General features: G+C 43.2%; 1 protein-coding gene across 1 annotated transcript in view; it reads left to right on the forward strand.

The window, feature by feature from the left end:
- KITLG (KIT ligand) overlaps window positions 1-15,305 on the forward strand; it is a 125,401-nt gene that overhangs the window by 106,632 nt on the left and 3,464 nt on the right. The window contains exons 7-9 of the mRNA XM_015424126.1: window positions 5,839-5,948; window positions 12,642-12,718; window positions 14,765-14,844. Coding sequence (XP_015279612.1) covers window positions 5,839-5,948; window positions 12,642-12,718; window positions 14,765-14,804 — 227 coding nt within the window. The 3' untranslated portion in view covers window positions 14,805-14,844. The remainder of the gene's footprint in view (window positions 1-5,838; window positions 5,949-12,641; window positions 12,719-14,764; window positions 14,845-15,305) is intronic.

Genomic DNA, 15,305 nt, shown 5'->3' on the forward strand with positions numbered 1-15,305 from the left:
AGGATGGGAAGGAGATAAGGAAGCAGGAAAATGGGAGAGGCTATGGTGGCTGCCAGGGAACAGAAAGAGGAAATAGTAGGGATGGGGAAATGAGATGCCCACACAAGTCCTTATGGGTTCCCCTTGTCCAGTTTGATGTAGTGGTTAGGAACATGGACTCTAATCTGGGAGAACCAGGTTTGATTCCCCTCTATTCCACATGCAGCTGCCGGTGTGACCTTGAGTCAGTCACAAATTCTTTCTGAGTTGTTCTCTCATCAGCAGTTCTTGAAAGAGCTCCCTTAGCCACACCTACCTCACAGGGTGTCTGTTGTGGGGAGGGGAAGGTAAAATAGATCGTAAGCTGCTCTGAGACTCCTTCGGGTAGTGAAGGCTGTGGTATAAATCCAATCTCCTCCTCCTCCTCCCCTCCTTGTTTATATTTCTCATTAATCTCTGAATCAGTTCAAATGGTGTTTGGTTGGACTGTCATTTGCTGACAGTTCTCTAACTTGACACACTTCCTTTCAGAAACTACTTACATGATTATGCATTTTCAGAGAGAAATTTGATGTGCTTGATTGTTGGAAAAAAGATTTTTGAAATCACATCAGTTAAGATCCCTCACATTTGTGCATTTACACTTGCCAGCAAACTTAATTTGTATTGCTTCTTTGTTCCTTTGCCCAGCTTTTTAAAATTATAGCACCAACAATGCTGTCCTGAACAGAGTTACACCCTAGTAAGTTTATTGACTTCAAAGGGTTTAGAAGGTGTACCTCTGTTTATGATTGCACTAGAAATTACTGTGAAGGTGAGAAATTAATTGAAGTAGTATAGATAATGATCTTGTTTTAATTAATTTGGAGCAAATCCCTGAGTAACACATGCAAAGCATGATAATTGATGTGATTTTCTACATGATTTTTTTTCAGCAACACACCTTATTAACTGCCCCTTCTATGATTAGATAATCATTAGGCTTGTCATAACTTCTCTGGAAGACTATTCTATCAGAGTTGTCTAAAGAGGTAATTCCAAAAGATCTTGCTCCAGTGTGTACACTGATGTCATGATTTTCTTCAAGGACAGGGAGGTACTTAAAACTATTCTCAGAAACGTCACAGTTGATCCATATATTTTAGCTTTGTTTCATCAGCATAGTTGACATGATTGACATTTTGTATGTTACCATAGGCAAACTATAGCTGGGGATGTCTGTTGCAGCTAGATTTTGAAAGATGCAGAATATTCACATTTGACGTCTATCTTGATAAAGAGATATAAAATCTTGATAAAGAGATATACAAGCATGAGCATTGTAGAACATAATGTAGAACATAAAATCATATGTGGGAGAGGGAGGGATTTATGGAAAGCAACTTTTATTTACAAGACCAGCATTTTTCTGTGTATCTGGCTAAGCAGATTTTGCATTTTGTCTTGAAGTGGTTGAAAGGAAATGTTTCTACTGGCATGACATCTATTTCTTATAACTAATATTGTTTTCCATCCCCCAACCATGCAAAATGTTTTCGTTTTAGCAGATTACAGCTAAATTCAAAATCTGAATCTTAAATTAAAGGGTTAGAGTATAAATATGAAATGCACATATGTTTGCAAGCTTTTTTGCAGAGAAAGTCCTGTCACTCCACTGTGACATGCCTGCCAACTTTGATACAATATGTGAACTACAGGCCCCTTGGCTGCCTTTGGATTCAGTATTTGACAGCTTCATCTGGCTCTCTGAGGCCAATGTTGATAGGATGCTGAGTGCTGCAAAGCCAGCCACTTGCCTCTTAGACCAGTGTCCTGAGTGGCTGGTGCGAGTGGCTGGTGCGAGTATACGGGGCCCTCTGATGGACATTATCAATCTGTGCTTTAGTTTAGGGGTCTATCCAGAGGGCTTTAAAAAGACAATGGTAGTACTGCTCTTGAAGAAACCATTGCTGGATCATTTCAATCCATCCAATTACCACCTAGTTTCTAATTTTTCATTCCTGGGTAAGGTAATGGAGAGAGCTGCAGTTGAGCAGCTCCAGAGCTTCTTGGATTATACATTGGCACTAGGCCCCTTCCAGTCTGGCTTCCGCCCTGGTCATGGGATGGAGACTGTGCTGGTCGCCCTTATAGATTATCTCCACAGGCAGTTGGACCAAAGCGGGTTCGACACAGTGAATCACAATCTGCTGGCGCACTGCCTAGCTGATGCTAGAGTATGCAGAACAGCTCTGAAGAGGGTCGTCTCATTTCTCCATGGCTGGGGACAGAGGGTGGCACTGGGAGAGAGGGTTTCCTCTCGATAGCCCATGGAATGCAGGCTCCCTCGGGGCTATCCTGTCCCTAATGTTATCTAACGTCTATATGTACGCTCTCACCCAGCTGGTGCAGAGTTTCCGGCTGGAATGCTATCAGTACATTGATGACTCCCAGCTGTATCTGTTGATGGACGGACGGACAGACACCATCCCAAGAAATTCGGCCAAGGGTTTGGAGGCCATGGTGAAATGGTTGAAGCAGAGCCGACTGAAATGGAATCCAGCAAAGATGGGGATTCTCTGGCTAAGTGGGGAAGATTCTGGTTTGCCAGACTGGCGTTCTTCCAGCTGCACTAGACCAGGCAACTGGCCCCTACTTGTATCACCCCAACCTAGCCACAGTAATCCATGCTACGGTCACCTCTAGGCTTGATTACTGAAACTCCCTTCATGCAGGGCTGCCTTTGAGGCTGATCTGGAAGTTACAACTTGTCCAGAATGCAACAGCCCAGGTCCTTACAGGGACACCAGTAATAGTACATATCCAACCTCTGTTTTGCCAAATGCATGGGCTCCAAGTTGAGTACCAGGTTAGGTTCAAGGTGTTGGTTTTGACCTTTAAAGCCCTAAACAGTCAGGAACAAACATACTTGCAGGACCACCTCTCCTGGTATGTCCCCCAGAGAGCATTATGCTCAAGAATGCATCTATTGGAAGCCCCTGGCCTAAGGAGCATCCAGCTGTCCTCAACCAGAGCCAGGGTTTTCTTGGTCTTGGCTCTGACTTGATAGAACTCACTGCCAAATAACATCAGGGTCCTGCGGGCCAGCAAGGCAGAGATGTTCTGCCAAGCATACAGTTGAGGACAGCAATAGTTTTTAACAGCAATTGAATCTATCATTTGCCTCCTCACTCTCCTCCCCCATGATATTGTTAATAGGGGTCAAATTTTACTGTGGCGCCATGTTAGCTTATGTTTTATGATAGTATATCTGATGTTCTATTTTTTTTCTTCGTTTTAAACTGTTGAACACCACTCTGAGCCCACTCTGCGGGGAGGGCAGTATAGAAATTCAATGAAATAAATCTTTGTTTGGGAAAGGTTAATGTGCAAAATGGAGCCTGATTCTGCCACTGGACTAAAAATTGTGCATGGTATGGAGAAAGCATATAGAGAGAATTTTGCTTTTGAACCCATCATACTAAAATTGCTTGGCAGCAGATTCATGACAGAGAAAAGAACTTCTACATAATAGACTTATGAACTTCACTGATTGTTTTTGCTTTTTAGCGGGGTTAGAGAAATTAATGGTCTGTCAGTAGATATTGATCATGACAATCAATTGCTGATGGGCAAACAGCAGGTGAAGACAATTACCTTCATGTCCTCTTGTGGGCTTTCTGGAATCACATGGCTAGTCAGTTTTGGAAATGCAATGCTGGATTCTTTTTAATGTTCCAGTGTACTAGGTCTTTAATCCAAGTTGCATTAAAAAATAGAAACAATAACATTATTATAAAGCAAAATAAATAAGAACTGAAGACACATTAGCCAATTAGATGGTACTTTCCCCAGAGTGTTCCTTTTATACACTCTGGTTAGCTAGGATGGGTTTTTAAAAAAATTACTTTCCAATTATGTAAGCATGAAGTATCTGTTCTGCTTGACTAAAATTTCTTTTTGGAGTTGGCACACCTGGAGGGCCTAAACAAAGTTCAAACAATGTTGGCTATAAATCTGACTTTTAAAAAGATTTATTTTTTTTATAAAGACAGCTTTATAAACTGTGCATTAGCATTGTAAGGCACTGTTTTCAGTGAAGCTCAAAATGTGGTTTGAACTAGACTGGACAAGATTTTTGAGGCAGCAAGAAAGTGGGAAATAAAACCCATAAAATGTGGCTGACAGTCTTTGAACAAGGAGTTGAAATGGTGAATGACTTGTAGCATGTTGTACTGGAACATTTGGACATTTATTTATCTTGCTTCCCAGTAGTTTCAGCTTTATGTTGTTTAGACTGAACTGTCAGTTGTTTTTCCCAGAACTAGAAAACATCATACATGTTTTGCTAACCCTCTGCAGTGACAATTGATCAAGAGCCTTTCTGCAATGCCCAGCAAGAAGGTGTAGGTCTACCAGTATACTTGTAGATCTGCAGGGATTGTGGAGGCCCCAATGGTATCAACTGGTTCCTCCATGCGGGAGTGATGAGGATGATTGGGGGCCTGGAGACAAAACCCTGAGAGGAAAGGCTGAGAGAAATCTTTAGTCTGGGGAAGAGGAGGTTGAGGGGGGACATGATTACTTTCTTTAGGTATTTGAAGGGCTGTCACTTAGAGGAGGGAAGGGAGCTGTTCCTCTTGGCAGCAGAGGATAGGATAGGACTCACAATAATGGGTTTAAATTAAGGGCAAGAAGGTACTGGCTGGACACTAGGAAATTGGATACTAAGAATTGTTCAGCAGTGGAATCAGCTGCCTGGGTAGGTGGTAAGCTCCCCCTTACTGGCAGTCCGGGATGCTCTAGGCTGGCCCTGTATTGAGCAGAGGGCTGGACTAGATGGCCTGTATGGCCCCTTCCAACTCTGTGATTCTATGTTGCAGTCATGCAGCTCAACTTTCCATATATCCTTCTATTCATATGTAAAGCAACTAAAAAGGAAAACAGAGAGTAACTGCTGCTGTCCATCCAGCAGCTCTCTGACCAGGAATGGGAGATTGTTGAAGATGCTTTAGTTATGTTTCAAGGACCTCTGGAACAAATTTCTGTTTCCTGGCAGGAGACATATCTGTGGGAAGCAGCATCACAGATTCCCCAGCATCACAGAAACCCTACCACATCACAGTCTCCTAACTCCTGCAGGAAAGAGGACTCACTTGAGACATCCATGATCTTCTGCCTTTCCCTTTAAGTATATACATAAGCACATGTAGCATATAAAACATGCTCTTTATGTGCTACACACATCCCCAGGCATAGGATAAATACCTGTGTAATTACAATATGACATCATGACAGTGATTATAATGATTTCTTGATTTGTTGCTTTTTCTGTTCAGCAAAACTATTCTATGTGCCACTACCAGATTGCTGATTGTAAACATAACCTCTATACTGGGAAATGTGAGCATTCTGATCCAAAGATCAATGGCATAGCAAATAAGCTACTTACAGAGATTTGAGTTTATATTGCTCAGTCCTAGAGGGAATTACTGCTGTGTAATTTGGTCTGGTTCACTAAATTGCCCTGGGAGTTTCATAGGGGAGAGAGACACTTTAGCAGAAAATCCACAGAAGAGGAATGAAGGGAAGCATATTAATAAACATTGCTTTGCAGATGGTAAAAGTATGATTATACTGTTGCCAGAACGTTTGCTTTTCCTGAATGAGTGCAAATAAAGCTGTGAGCATACAGCAGCCAAACAAAGATATTTTGCAAAAGAAGCACTTGTAGTTTACAAACCAGTCACCTTTTAAACACATCGGATGGTTTGCCAAGGTGATCCCTTAACAATGCACACTTTATGACAAAGCTCGTTTAAAGGTTTTATTTTTATAAAATAAACTGTCTTCACTAATTAAAAATGTTCTCAATTACAGAGGAGGCACTGGGTTTGTTCAGCAGCCCCAGCTTACAAGGAATTAGTATAACACTGACATCATTGGTGACTCTTTTTGTTGGCTTTATTTTGGGAGCTCTATGCTGGAAGGTAAGAACTATCAAATTTAACCATGGGTGAAATGAGTACTAAATTTAAGCCCCTTGTAAGTAAAATATATTGACTGAGGGGCAGTAGCTCTGTGGCAGAGCATCTTCTTGGCATGTGGATGGTCCCAGGTTCAATCCCCAACATCTCCAGTTAGAATATTCAAGGAATCAGTGACATGAAAGGCCTCTTCCTGAGACCCTGGAGAGCCACTACTAGTTTGAGTAGACAGGGCTGACCTTGATGAACCAATTAAGTCCTCAGTATAAGGTAAGAAAATTCACTAAGCTTGATCATACTTAGGAGAAGCTGTATATGATGCATCATTACGAACTTTATGTGCTAGCATTCCAGTTATTTCGTGGTAGCATTGCTTGCTGATACAAATATTTAGGATCAGTTTTCATCATGAATCATTTCATGGCAGTAAAAACATTAATCCAGTTCCACCAACACAGTATTTTATCTCCATATAATGAAAAGGGGTTACATATGAAGAGACTGTGTTCTACTGAAGCAGCGTATTGATCAGTCCAGCCCAGAATTGTCCACTCTGCCTTGCAGCAGTTCTCCAGAGACTCAGGCACAGACAGGCCTTTCTCAGCCATACCACCCTGCAGATGCACTTGGGACCATCTGTGTGCTAATCATGTGCTTTACTACTGACGTGTGTCTTTTTCACCCAACATGTCAATGGTACCTCTGCTGCATTTGGGCTCATAGAAGTCCCAGAGGCCCATAACTCCAAAGGCCGTTTTATCCTATGAGACAAAGCACTGTTCTAGCTGTAGGAGCTTACTAAGGGAGGAGTTGACACAGCTAATTATGAGAGATCTGTTAACAGTTGATACCATGCTGAGGAAGTAAGGGTCGTGTCTATAAGTTCATCTTTGTGGCTTCTGTGCAGTCCCACATGGGACCATGCTTGCACAGACCTGCTGTGGACATTTCTTTTCTAAAGCTCTCTAGAACATCCAGAGTGCTCAGCCCCCTCTCCTCATGGGCTGGCTCCTTCCCACCCAACCAACACGGGGCAGGGCAAGCGCTCCTTCCCTCAGTCCTCTTTTTGCCACTGTGGAGATCAGACATCTTCACTCTCTTCTGATCTTTGCAGGTTTTTCTTTAATGCTTTTTGCTCTATTCATGCTTTTTCCCTTTATTTCTTTACCCTGCTTCATTGCTACATAAAGAGGGATTGGAAGGAGGACTTTATTATCAGGCTATGGCTCTCTTCAAAAAGTGTGTGTAATGTGGCCTAAAAATGGGTCTGTCAGGTGACCATAACTGTTGTTTCCTTTGCCTGGGTGAGGCCCACAAATTATCTGCCTGCTTTACTTGCAAGTAGTTCACTCCAAAGGTTCATTTGGACTGGTCTCCCAGGCTGAAAGCTGCCCTTTGGGAGAAGGCTTTAGTAGCTCTGGGCAAGATCAGACCCCTTCTAAGGAGTTGGAACTGGACCACCATGCCCGTATAGCCCCTTGGGGTCAGTGCTGTCAGGATCTGTATTAAAACCAGGACCACTATCAGCTCCAAAGAAGTCCTCAGCGGCATGTAGTGCCATGGAACCACCGCTGGAAAAGAAAAACATTGAAGTTGAAACAAAAGACTTCCCATCCCTCCTCCACCCAATGGGGAGCAGATTCGTCTGCTACTTGGTGACCCTGGACCCCCTCTCCAACTCGCAGATGGTTGCTGTCACCTTCATCCAATGAAAAAGTCATTGAGGTTGCTCCCCAGTTTTCCCATCACCTGTTTCCCCAAAGGAAGACCTCCATCTCTACTCCAAACAACTGATCTGAATGGCTAAGTGTCTTAATATCGGTTATCTGCTTGAAACTGACTACCTCTGACCAAGCTGTGGAGTCTTGTGAGCAGAAATTCTACTTTGTGAGCTACTGGCATTAAAGTTGTGAGCGAACAGTTTGGCTACTGCATAAATTAATTTGCTATGGAGCCATCCTTCCTGGGGGGCACACTATGACTAAGACAAAAATGTGTGAGCTGGAGGCTAAAAAACTGTGAGCTAGCTCACACTAACTCAGCTTAGAGGGAACACTGCCTCTGACCCCATTTAGAAGGTCCTTTACCCACCCAGCATGGGTTAATTTCTTTCCCAATGCTACAGGGATAGCTGGACATATTCAAATCTATTTGGACCAAGCCAGCATTGGTCTCCCCGGCTGCCAAGAAAATTGACCATGTGTACAGAGTTTTAGGGGAGGGTTGTGATTTCCTTTTTTGACTGGTTTGCTATTATTGACCTTAAGGATGCAGGCTTCCATTATTGTATACACTCCAGATCTAGGAAGTTTCTTCATTTTCAGTGAGGCCAGGCCTGCTACCAATATGCTGCCCTTCCCTTTGGCTTGGCCACTGCTCCCAAAGTGTTTACCAAGTTCATGTTTGAGGTAGTCACCCATCTATGCTTAAGGGACTGTGTCGTCTACCCCTACTGGTCCAATTGGCTTTTTACATCTCCCTCCCCAGACCTACTAGCTGATCGTGTTTCCCTGGCCATCACCACCCTGACTTCTCTGGGCCTCCAGATTAATTGGGATAAATCAATCCTCTGTCCAGCTCAGTTCATCCTATTAATTGGGGCACTCCTCAAATCCAATGGGGCAAGGCTTTTCTTTCACAGCAGCCTCCTCATGAGCAATGGTTCAGAGGTTTGCCTCCAGTAGATTTCAGTCTATTAAGTCCATACAGAGGCTACTAGGCTTTATGGCCTCCACTACTGTGGTGGTCCCCTTTGCCTGATTATTCATGAGGCCCCTTCAGAACTGGTTCCTCAGATCTGCCAGCATGTCCGTTCCTAGAGCAGTAGTCCATTCCATAGGGTGCTGTTTGTCTTGGGAGAACCTGCTGACAGGCTTCTCATTTGGGATACCCTCCTATGATGTTCAGGTTTTTATAGACACATCCCTTTCAGGCTGGGGGGCACACTATGACTTCCATAGGGCCAGTGAAATTGGTCCCCTTCTGAGGACATACATATTAATATTCTGGAGCTCAGGGCAGTCAGATATGCTCTGATTTCTTTTATGGCCCTAGTCTCCAGCAGAAGGGTGCAAATAGCCACAGACAACACTACAACAAAGTTCTACATAAACAAGCAGGGAGGTACTAGTTCTCTCTCCCTCGATTCAGAAGCTTCTCTCCTTTGGCACTGAGCATCCATCACACCATTTCCTTGGATTCTATCCACATCACTGGGGTGGCAAATGGGACAGCGGACATTCTCAGCAGAGGCAACACATCTACACACAAATGGTCTCTCAAGGATGATTACCTGCTTCCTGTATTCTTCTGAAGGGGGCAGCCCTAGGTAGACCTGTTTGCCTCTTCCTCAAATGCCAAGTGCCCCAGTTCTGCTAAATAGGGGCAGATACCTATTCCCTAGGGGATGCCTTCCAATTGACATGGCAAGGAAATCTGTTCTGTACCTTTCCCTGATCCCCCTGCTGGGGAGTGTCCTTGCCAAGATTCAGGAGGACAAGTCCAGTTGCATTCTGATTGCACCATTCTGGCCCAAAAGGGTATGGTTCCCAACACTGCAGTTTCTGTCCCGAGGCTGCTATCTACCTCTTCTCATGGTGTGAGAACTTCTCCATATAGGTCCAGTTCCTGCACCTAAAGGCCTGATTGATACACTGAAAAGTACGGGGTTCGCCGCATGGAGGACTCGGACGACGACATGCTGTAGCACACGTTTATTGTACTTCACATAGACAAAGACTGACTCTAATGGCCTACAGGGCCAACTATATACATATCCACCAGCAACCCCCTCTCCCATTGGAGGGTTTGAATGTCCCGCCAAGGTGGCTATTGGTTGGGGCTGGGGAATCCAGGATCCGAACTTTCTTTTGTTCTCGGATCCAAGCTCTGGCCTTTCCGCGGACCCCTGGAGGTGGTCCACGTACATAACATACACGATCACAAGTGGTCAGACAGAGTAGCTCAGGTGTTCCTGTCCTCTAAGCACCCCTCAACAAGAAGATTGTATGCTGCAATATGGTCCAGGTTTCCCTCCTGGGCGGCTGCCCATGGCTTCCCCCCTGAATCCTGATGGCTGAATTATATTTCTGAATGCCTAATGCATCTGATAGTGGTCTGGCTGTTACCTCAATCCAGGTCTGTCTGTTGGCCATTTCAGCCTTCCACAACCCCACTGTGGGTTTTTCTGGGGGGGGTTTCAGCCCAAATTTCAAAAAAACCCTCCAACCCTCAAGTGTTTATTAAACTTAACTCCCCTTGCACTCCCTCCTGTTGCCCAGTGGAGTCTTTCATTGGTGCTCTCTGTGTTAATGTTAATGTTTAAGCCCTTTGAGTCCATTACCACATTCAACTTTCCTCTGCTATAAGGTAGCCTTCTTTCTGGCAATTACCACCACCCAAAGGGTAGGAGTCAGGGCTTATGTTCTTCCCTGCCCTTTACGCAGGTTTCATGCAGATATGGTTTTTCTCCACCATAGTCTGGAATTTCTTCAGAAGGTTTTGTCCACCTTCCATGTTTCTCAGGACAAGGAACAAACCCTATGCACGTTCATAAGTCACTACTTTTTTATTTGGACCATACTGCATCATTGCGGAAGGAGGACAACCTGTTGGTCCATTTTGCTGGCCCCCACAAGGGCCAGGCAGCCTCCTCTCAAGCCATATCACACTGGATTGTCAAAGCCATCCAGTTGGCATACTCTCTAAGGTCGCCTACTTCATCTCAGAGCTCACTTGGCCAGGTCTCTGCAGCCTTCCTCAGCAATGTCCCCTTGGACAGCATCTGCAAGGCAGCCCCCTGTTCCTCTCTGTTGACATTCATCAAATACTATGCAGTTGATGTTGATTCCAGACGGGATGCAGCTGTGGGGAAAGCTGTTCTTCAGTCCTTATTTCGTTGAAGATCCCACTCTCACCTCCTACTGGTAAGTCAGCTTGCTATTCTCCCATGTGGGACTACACAGAAGCCACGAAGATGAAAATAAGGTTGAACTTACCTGTAACTGTTGTTCATCAAGTGGTCTTCTGGGCAGGCACACATCCCCCTTTCCTTTTCCCACTGTGGGATTCTCAGACTCTTGAGGTCCTTCCACAGCAGCCAGTTCATGGTTCGCTAAGCAGTGTTCATGAACTAAAGAACTGTCATGAACTTTCATGAATTTTGATGAAAAACAGCTCCCCACCACTCAGCTGTTTGGTTTAAATAGTTCTGGGCCATTTAAATCCTGCTTTCTGCTCCTCTCAAAAAGCTGCAGAAAGCAGAAAGCAGGGATTTCTAAACAGCTGAGTGGCAGGGACAGCCACTCTATTGTTTGGTTTAGATCGCTTAAAGCCTCCCCACTCAGTTGTTTGGAAACCCCTGTTTTCTGCTCCCTGCAGCTTTTCATGGGGAGCAGAAAGCAGGGTTTAAATGGCCTGGAACCATTTCAACCAAACAGCTGCTTTCTGCTCTCTGTGAAAAGCCATGGGGAGCAGAAAGCAGGGTTTAAATGGCCTGGAACCATTTCAACCAAACAGCTGCTTTCTGCTCTCTGTGAAAAGCCATGGGGAGCAGAAAGCAGGGGCTTAAACTTTACATGTTTCATGAACCAATACAAACCAGATCAGTTCGCAAATCAATCTCCCAGTTTGTATGGGTTCATGGTTCAGTGCGTGGTTCAGCCACGAACCATGAACCAAACTGCAGAAATGTATTTTGTGCCCATCCCTAGGAACAAGTATCCTTCAAGAACAAAACACAGGCATAAGCAAAAAGGCCATGAAGTATTGGCTTTGCTGCTAGGGGAGGGAAGGTGCAACAGTTGATACAAATGCTGTATTTTTCTGGTTACAAAATGTTATAGTATGAGATGTGGAAAACTGTGATATCTCTTGCAACAAGTTCTGTGAGAAAAGAGAACAGGAACCTGCAGTAAAGAAACAATAAAATAGGCTACACATGTAAAAGGTTCAATTTTAACTAGAGCGGTGCTATCCAAACTTTTTGAGACTGGGGCACCTTTGGAATTCAGACACAGGGTGATGGCCACAGCCACAAAATAGCTGTCATAGAAGGTGCGGCCAGCCACAAAAATGGCTGCTGTAGGAAGCACAGACAACCACAGAATGTCAGGAAGTGAGGCTGTGCATAACTCTAATAGTAAATTTTCAAGATTCCAGGCAGAAGCTCTGTTTAACAAGATGCTTTTTAAATGAAGATTTTTTTAAAAAAAACAAATTAATTGCATACATAATTTACCCTCAGTTGCACAGTGAAAATCCTAGTGCTGTAATGGGAGTTGCTGTCAAAGCAAAGTTTTTAAAAATTTGCACAGGCAATCAGATTGCCAGTGGCCAGTCAAAACTCTGCTGAGCAACCTAGCCACTTTCCATAAACACTTGACACATGCCAGGAAAGGTATTGGCAGTATTATTCACCCACCAACACCAGGTTGGGGACCCTTAACTAAAGAATACACATATACATATGACAACTTAATTTTAGTGACATGTGTACTGCAAATTATGTTTGCTTTATTGTATAACATTTACTATTTTTCTGTCCAATGGTTAAATTCAATATAACACACTTCACTTACAATGTAAAAATTTCAATCCATATTATTCAAAGGAAAACTAACAGTAATATTTTGCTTATTTGTATTGTAGCCTTATTTATTTTAGAATTGTAAAGTGTCTAATGCAATTTTTCCATAGAGAACAACTCGCAGACACACACTAGAGAGTGACCGCACTGCACAATCTGATGTCTGCCAAGAGGATAATGAGATAAGGTATTTTGACTTTATTACAGTTTTCTAGGGAAATTTTATTACCTGCTAACTTGTTCTTAGGATCAAAGTCATTTGAATACTTCACAGTTCTTGTTATAAGAAGTGTCCAATAGAGGACTTTGAGACATAGTTTGTAAGTAGGAGTCTTTGTGTGAGAAGAAGGGCATTGCATCTGGCTAAAGAGAAAGCTCCGCGTAGTTGTGGCACTTGTAGGGAGGATAAATATGAAGCCATCCTACCTACAGTGACAGGTATCTTGAAACTCAGAGGAGAGTAGGTTTTGTTGACGAGGCTATGTAACTCCTGACGCTCAATATCCAACATTCTCTGTTTGAGCAACTGAAATGAGTCCGCTAATGGGAGCATAGTCAGTGAATCCAAAAATATACCCATGGCCTTAATTTTTTCATCAATATATGTTAGACTGTTTGACATGTTAGACTCTGAAAGCATTTGGTATATGAGGCTCCCTGGGTCAGAATTATAATGTAAACGTAGCCAGTATTTAAACATTATAAGCCATGCTCTGGTTTCAACTAGATTTACAAACTTTTGAATGATTCCTCTGTTGAAGTAACTGAGAAAGTGCCTAAGTTCCTTCAATCCACCATGCTGCTGCGTCAAGAAAAAGTACAGTTGTAACCTATAATTTTATTCAATGTATTTGTAATGCAGTGTCCTGCTTGTATACTTTTATAATGACTTTGATCTACTGATATAGGCCAATAAAGGCTGAGTTGAATTCAATTAAATTGAGAAGGCATGCACATTGTCAGCTGAAAGTGACTGTGGAATGAAATACAAATGAATTTTTTTAAGACTTCAAACACTTTAAAGATAAAATACTCTTCTGCTGCAGTTAATGAAGCTGTAATCTGGGGTTTCCCATACCTGCTTTGCTCCATTTTTGTTCCTTTTGCATTTTATCTTTAAGGTGTGGGAAACCTTTTAAAAAATGTTTGCCTTCAGAAGCCAGAGTAGGTTAAAGAGCCCGTATGAAAGGGTCTATAGAGTCAAACCAGACATGATCCTCGGAGATCTGTAATCTGATGTGTTTTTCCTTCATAGAAAGCAGCTATGGAAAACCATAATTCAGATTGTAGGAGATAGTTAAATCTTTACCATGTGCTATTTTCCTCATTTCACAATGCTACCTAAAGCTCATCTTTGTCCCAGCAGGGAAAATAAACATACAGGCATCATGTATTCCATCTGTAAGTTTCTCCAAGTGGGGCAAATGGCAGCTTCTGTGGGTCATTTGGAGTCAGGAAAATGAAAAGGAAGGAAATATTTAAAGAAATCTCCCCACATTTTAAGTCTAAATTTGGGCTTTCTGTAGTTGCTGTTACGTGTTGCAGATAAGCTAGGGTTGCCATCTGCTTCCTCCTGGTGGTGGGAAATCTCCCACCCTCAGTGGGCTTTGCCCACCAGCACTCCAGAGGCTGGGGGAGGAAAACACCATCAGCAATGGCATGACAGCACTTCCAGGAAAACCCAGACATGACTACACTCCTCTCTAGGAAATAGTTAAGTGTAGTGCTTAATTGGTGTAGTGGTGCATGGACTCTAATCTGGGAGAACCGGGTTTGATTCCCCACTCCTCCACTTGCTGCTCTGTTGTGGGGAGGGGGACGAAAAGGAGTTTTTAAGCTACTCTGAGACTCTGAGTGAAGGGTGGGGTATAAATCCAATCTCTTCTTCTTCTTTTTCTTCTAACATTTTACCATAAATTTTCTGGTGACTCCATGGTGTGACCTGGGTTTTTCCCACTGGTCATCCCCCCCTTGTCCCCAGCCCACTCAGTCTTTCTCTGCTTGCCAGCCTGTCAACCCTAAGAAAAGTTTATTGATCTTCTAGTGTCTAGTTTGACCGGTATTCTGCCAGCAAGTAAAACAGTAATTTTATAATGTCATGAAATGCTAAAACTCCTCTGAGGTCTCTCTACAAATAAATGTTCTTCTTCTTCTGCTACAAAGTTTTAAAACATGTTAAAACTGAGCCCTTTCCCCCAATGGCTAAAAAAATATATGCTTATTTGTCTTTCAGTATGTTGCAGCAGAAAGAAAAGTCGCTTCTACAAGTGTAGCTGTTGTTTTTATTATACACTGTTACTGTTTCATGTCTGGGTAAGTTCTGCAAAAAAGTATTTTAATTTCCTTCAGGTTTTCTGAAGACTAGTATTTTGAAATGTAGAGTTACTATCCCATAGCATTTTCTTTTTTTATATCACTAATTCTCAACATGACCCCATCTGTGGATACTTAAATCTAGAGACTGAGGACATAGATAGACAGGCCATCTTTCTACAAACCTGAGAAAAGCCCCAGGTTTGCTGAAAAATCTGAAATCTAAAACCAAATACATGGGGAGAGGAAATGGGGGCTGTTGGGAGGAATGAAAGAGGAAATTGTGTGGGGAGGGGATACAGAGGAAAGTGAAGTACCCCTTGCAAAGCCTTGTGTACCACTAAACAACTGGGCCTGGCCCAGCCAGCACCATACAACTTGACCAGAATTTTCCCAGGCAGCTGTCAGGGGAAAGGAAAGAGAGAAAGATGAAGACGGGGGGGGGGGGGGGGCATGAAGCT

The sequence above is a fragment of the Gekko japonicus genome, unplaced genomic scaffold, assembly GCF_001447785.1.
Source record: "Gekko japonicus isolate JY-2015 unplaced genomic scaffold, Gekko_japonicus_V1.1 scaffold1136, whole genome shotgun sequence".
Taxonomy (NCBI): domain Eukaryota; kingdom Metazoa; phylum Chordata; class Lepidosauria; order Squamata; family Gekkonidae; genus Gekko; species Gekko japonicus.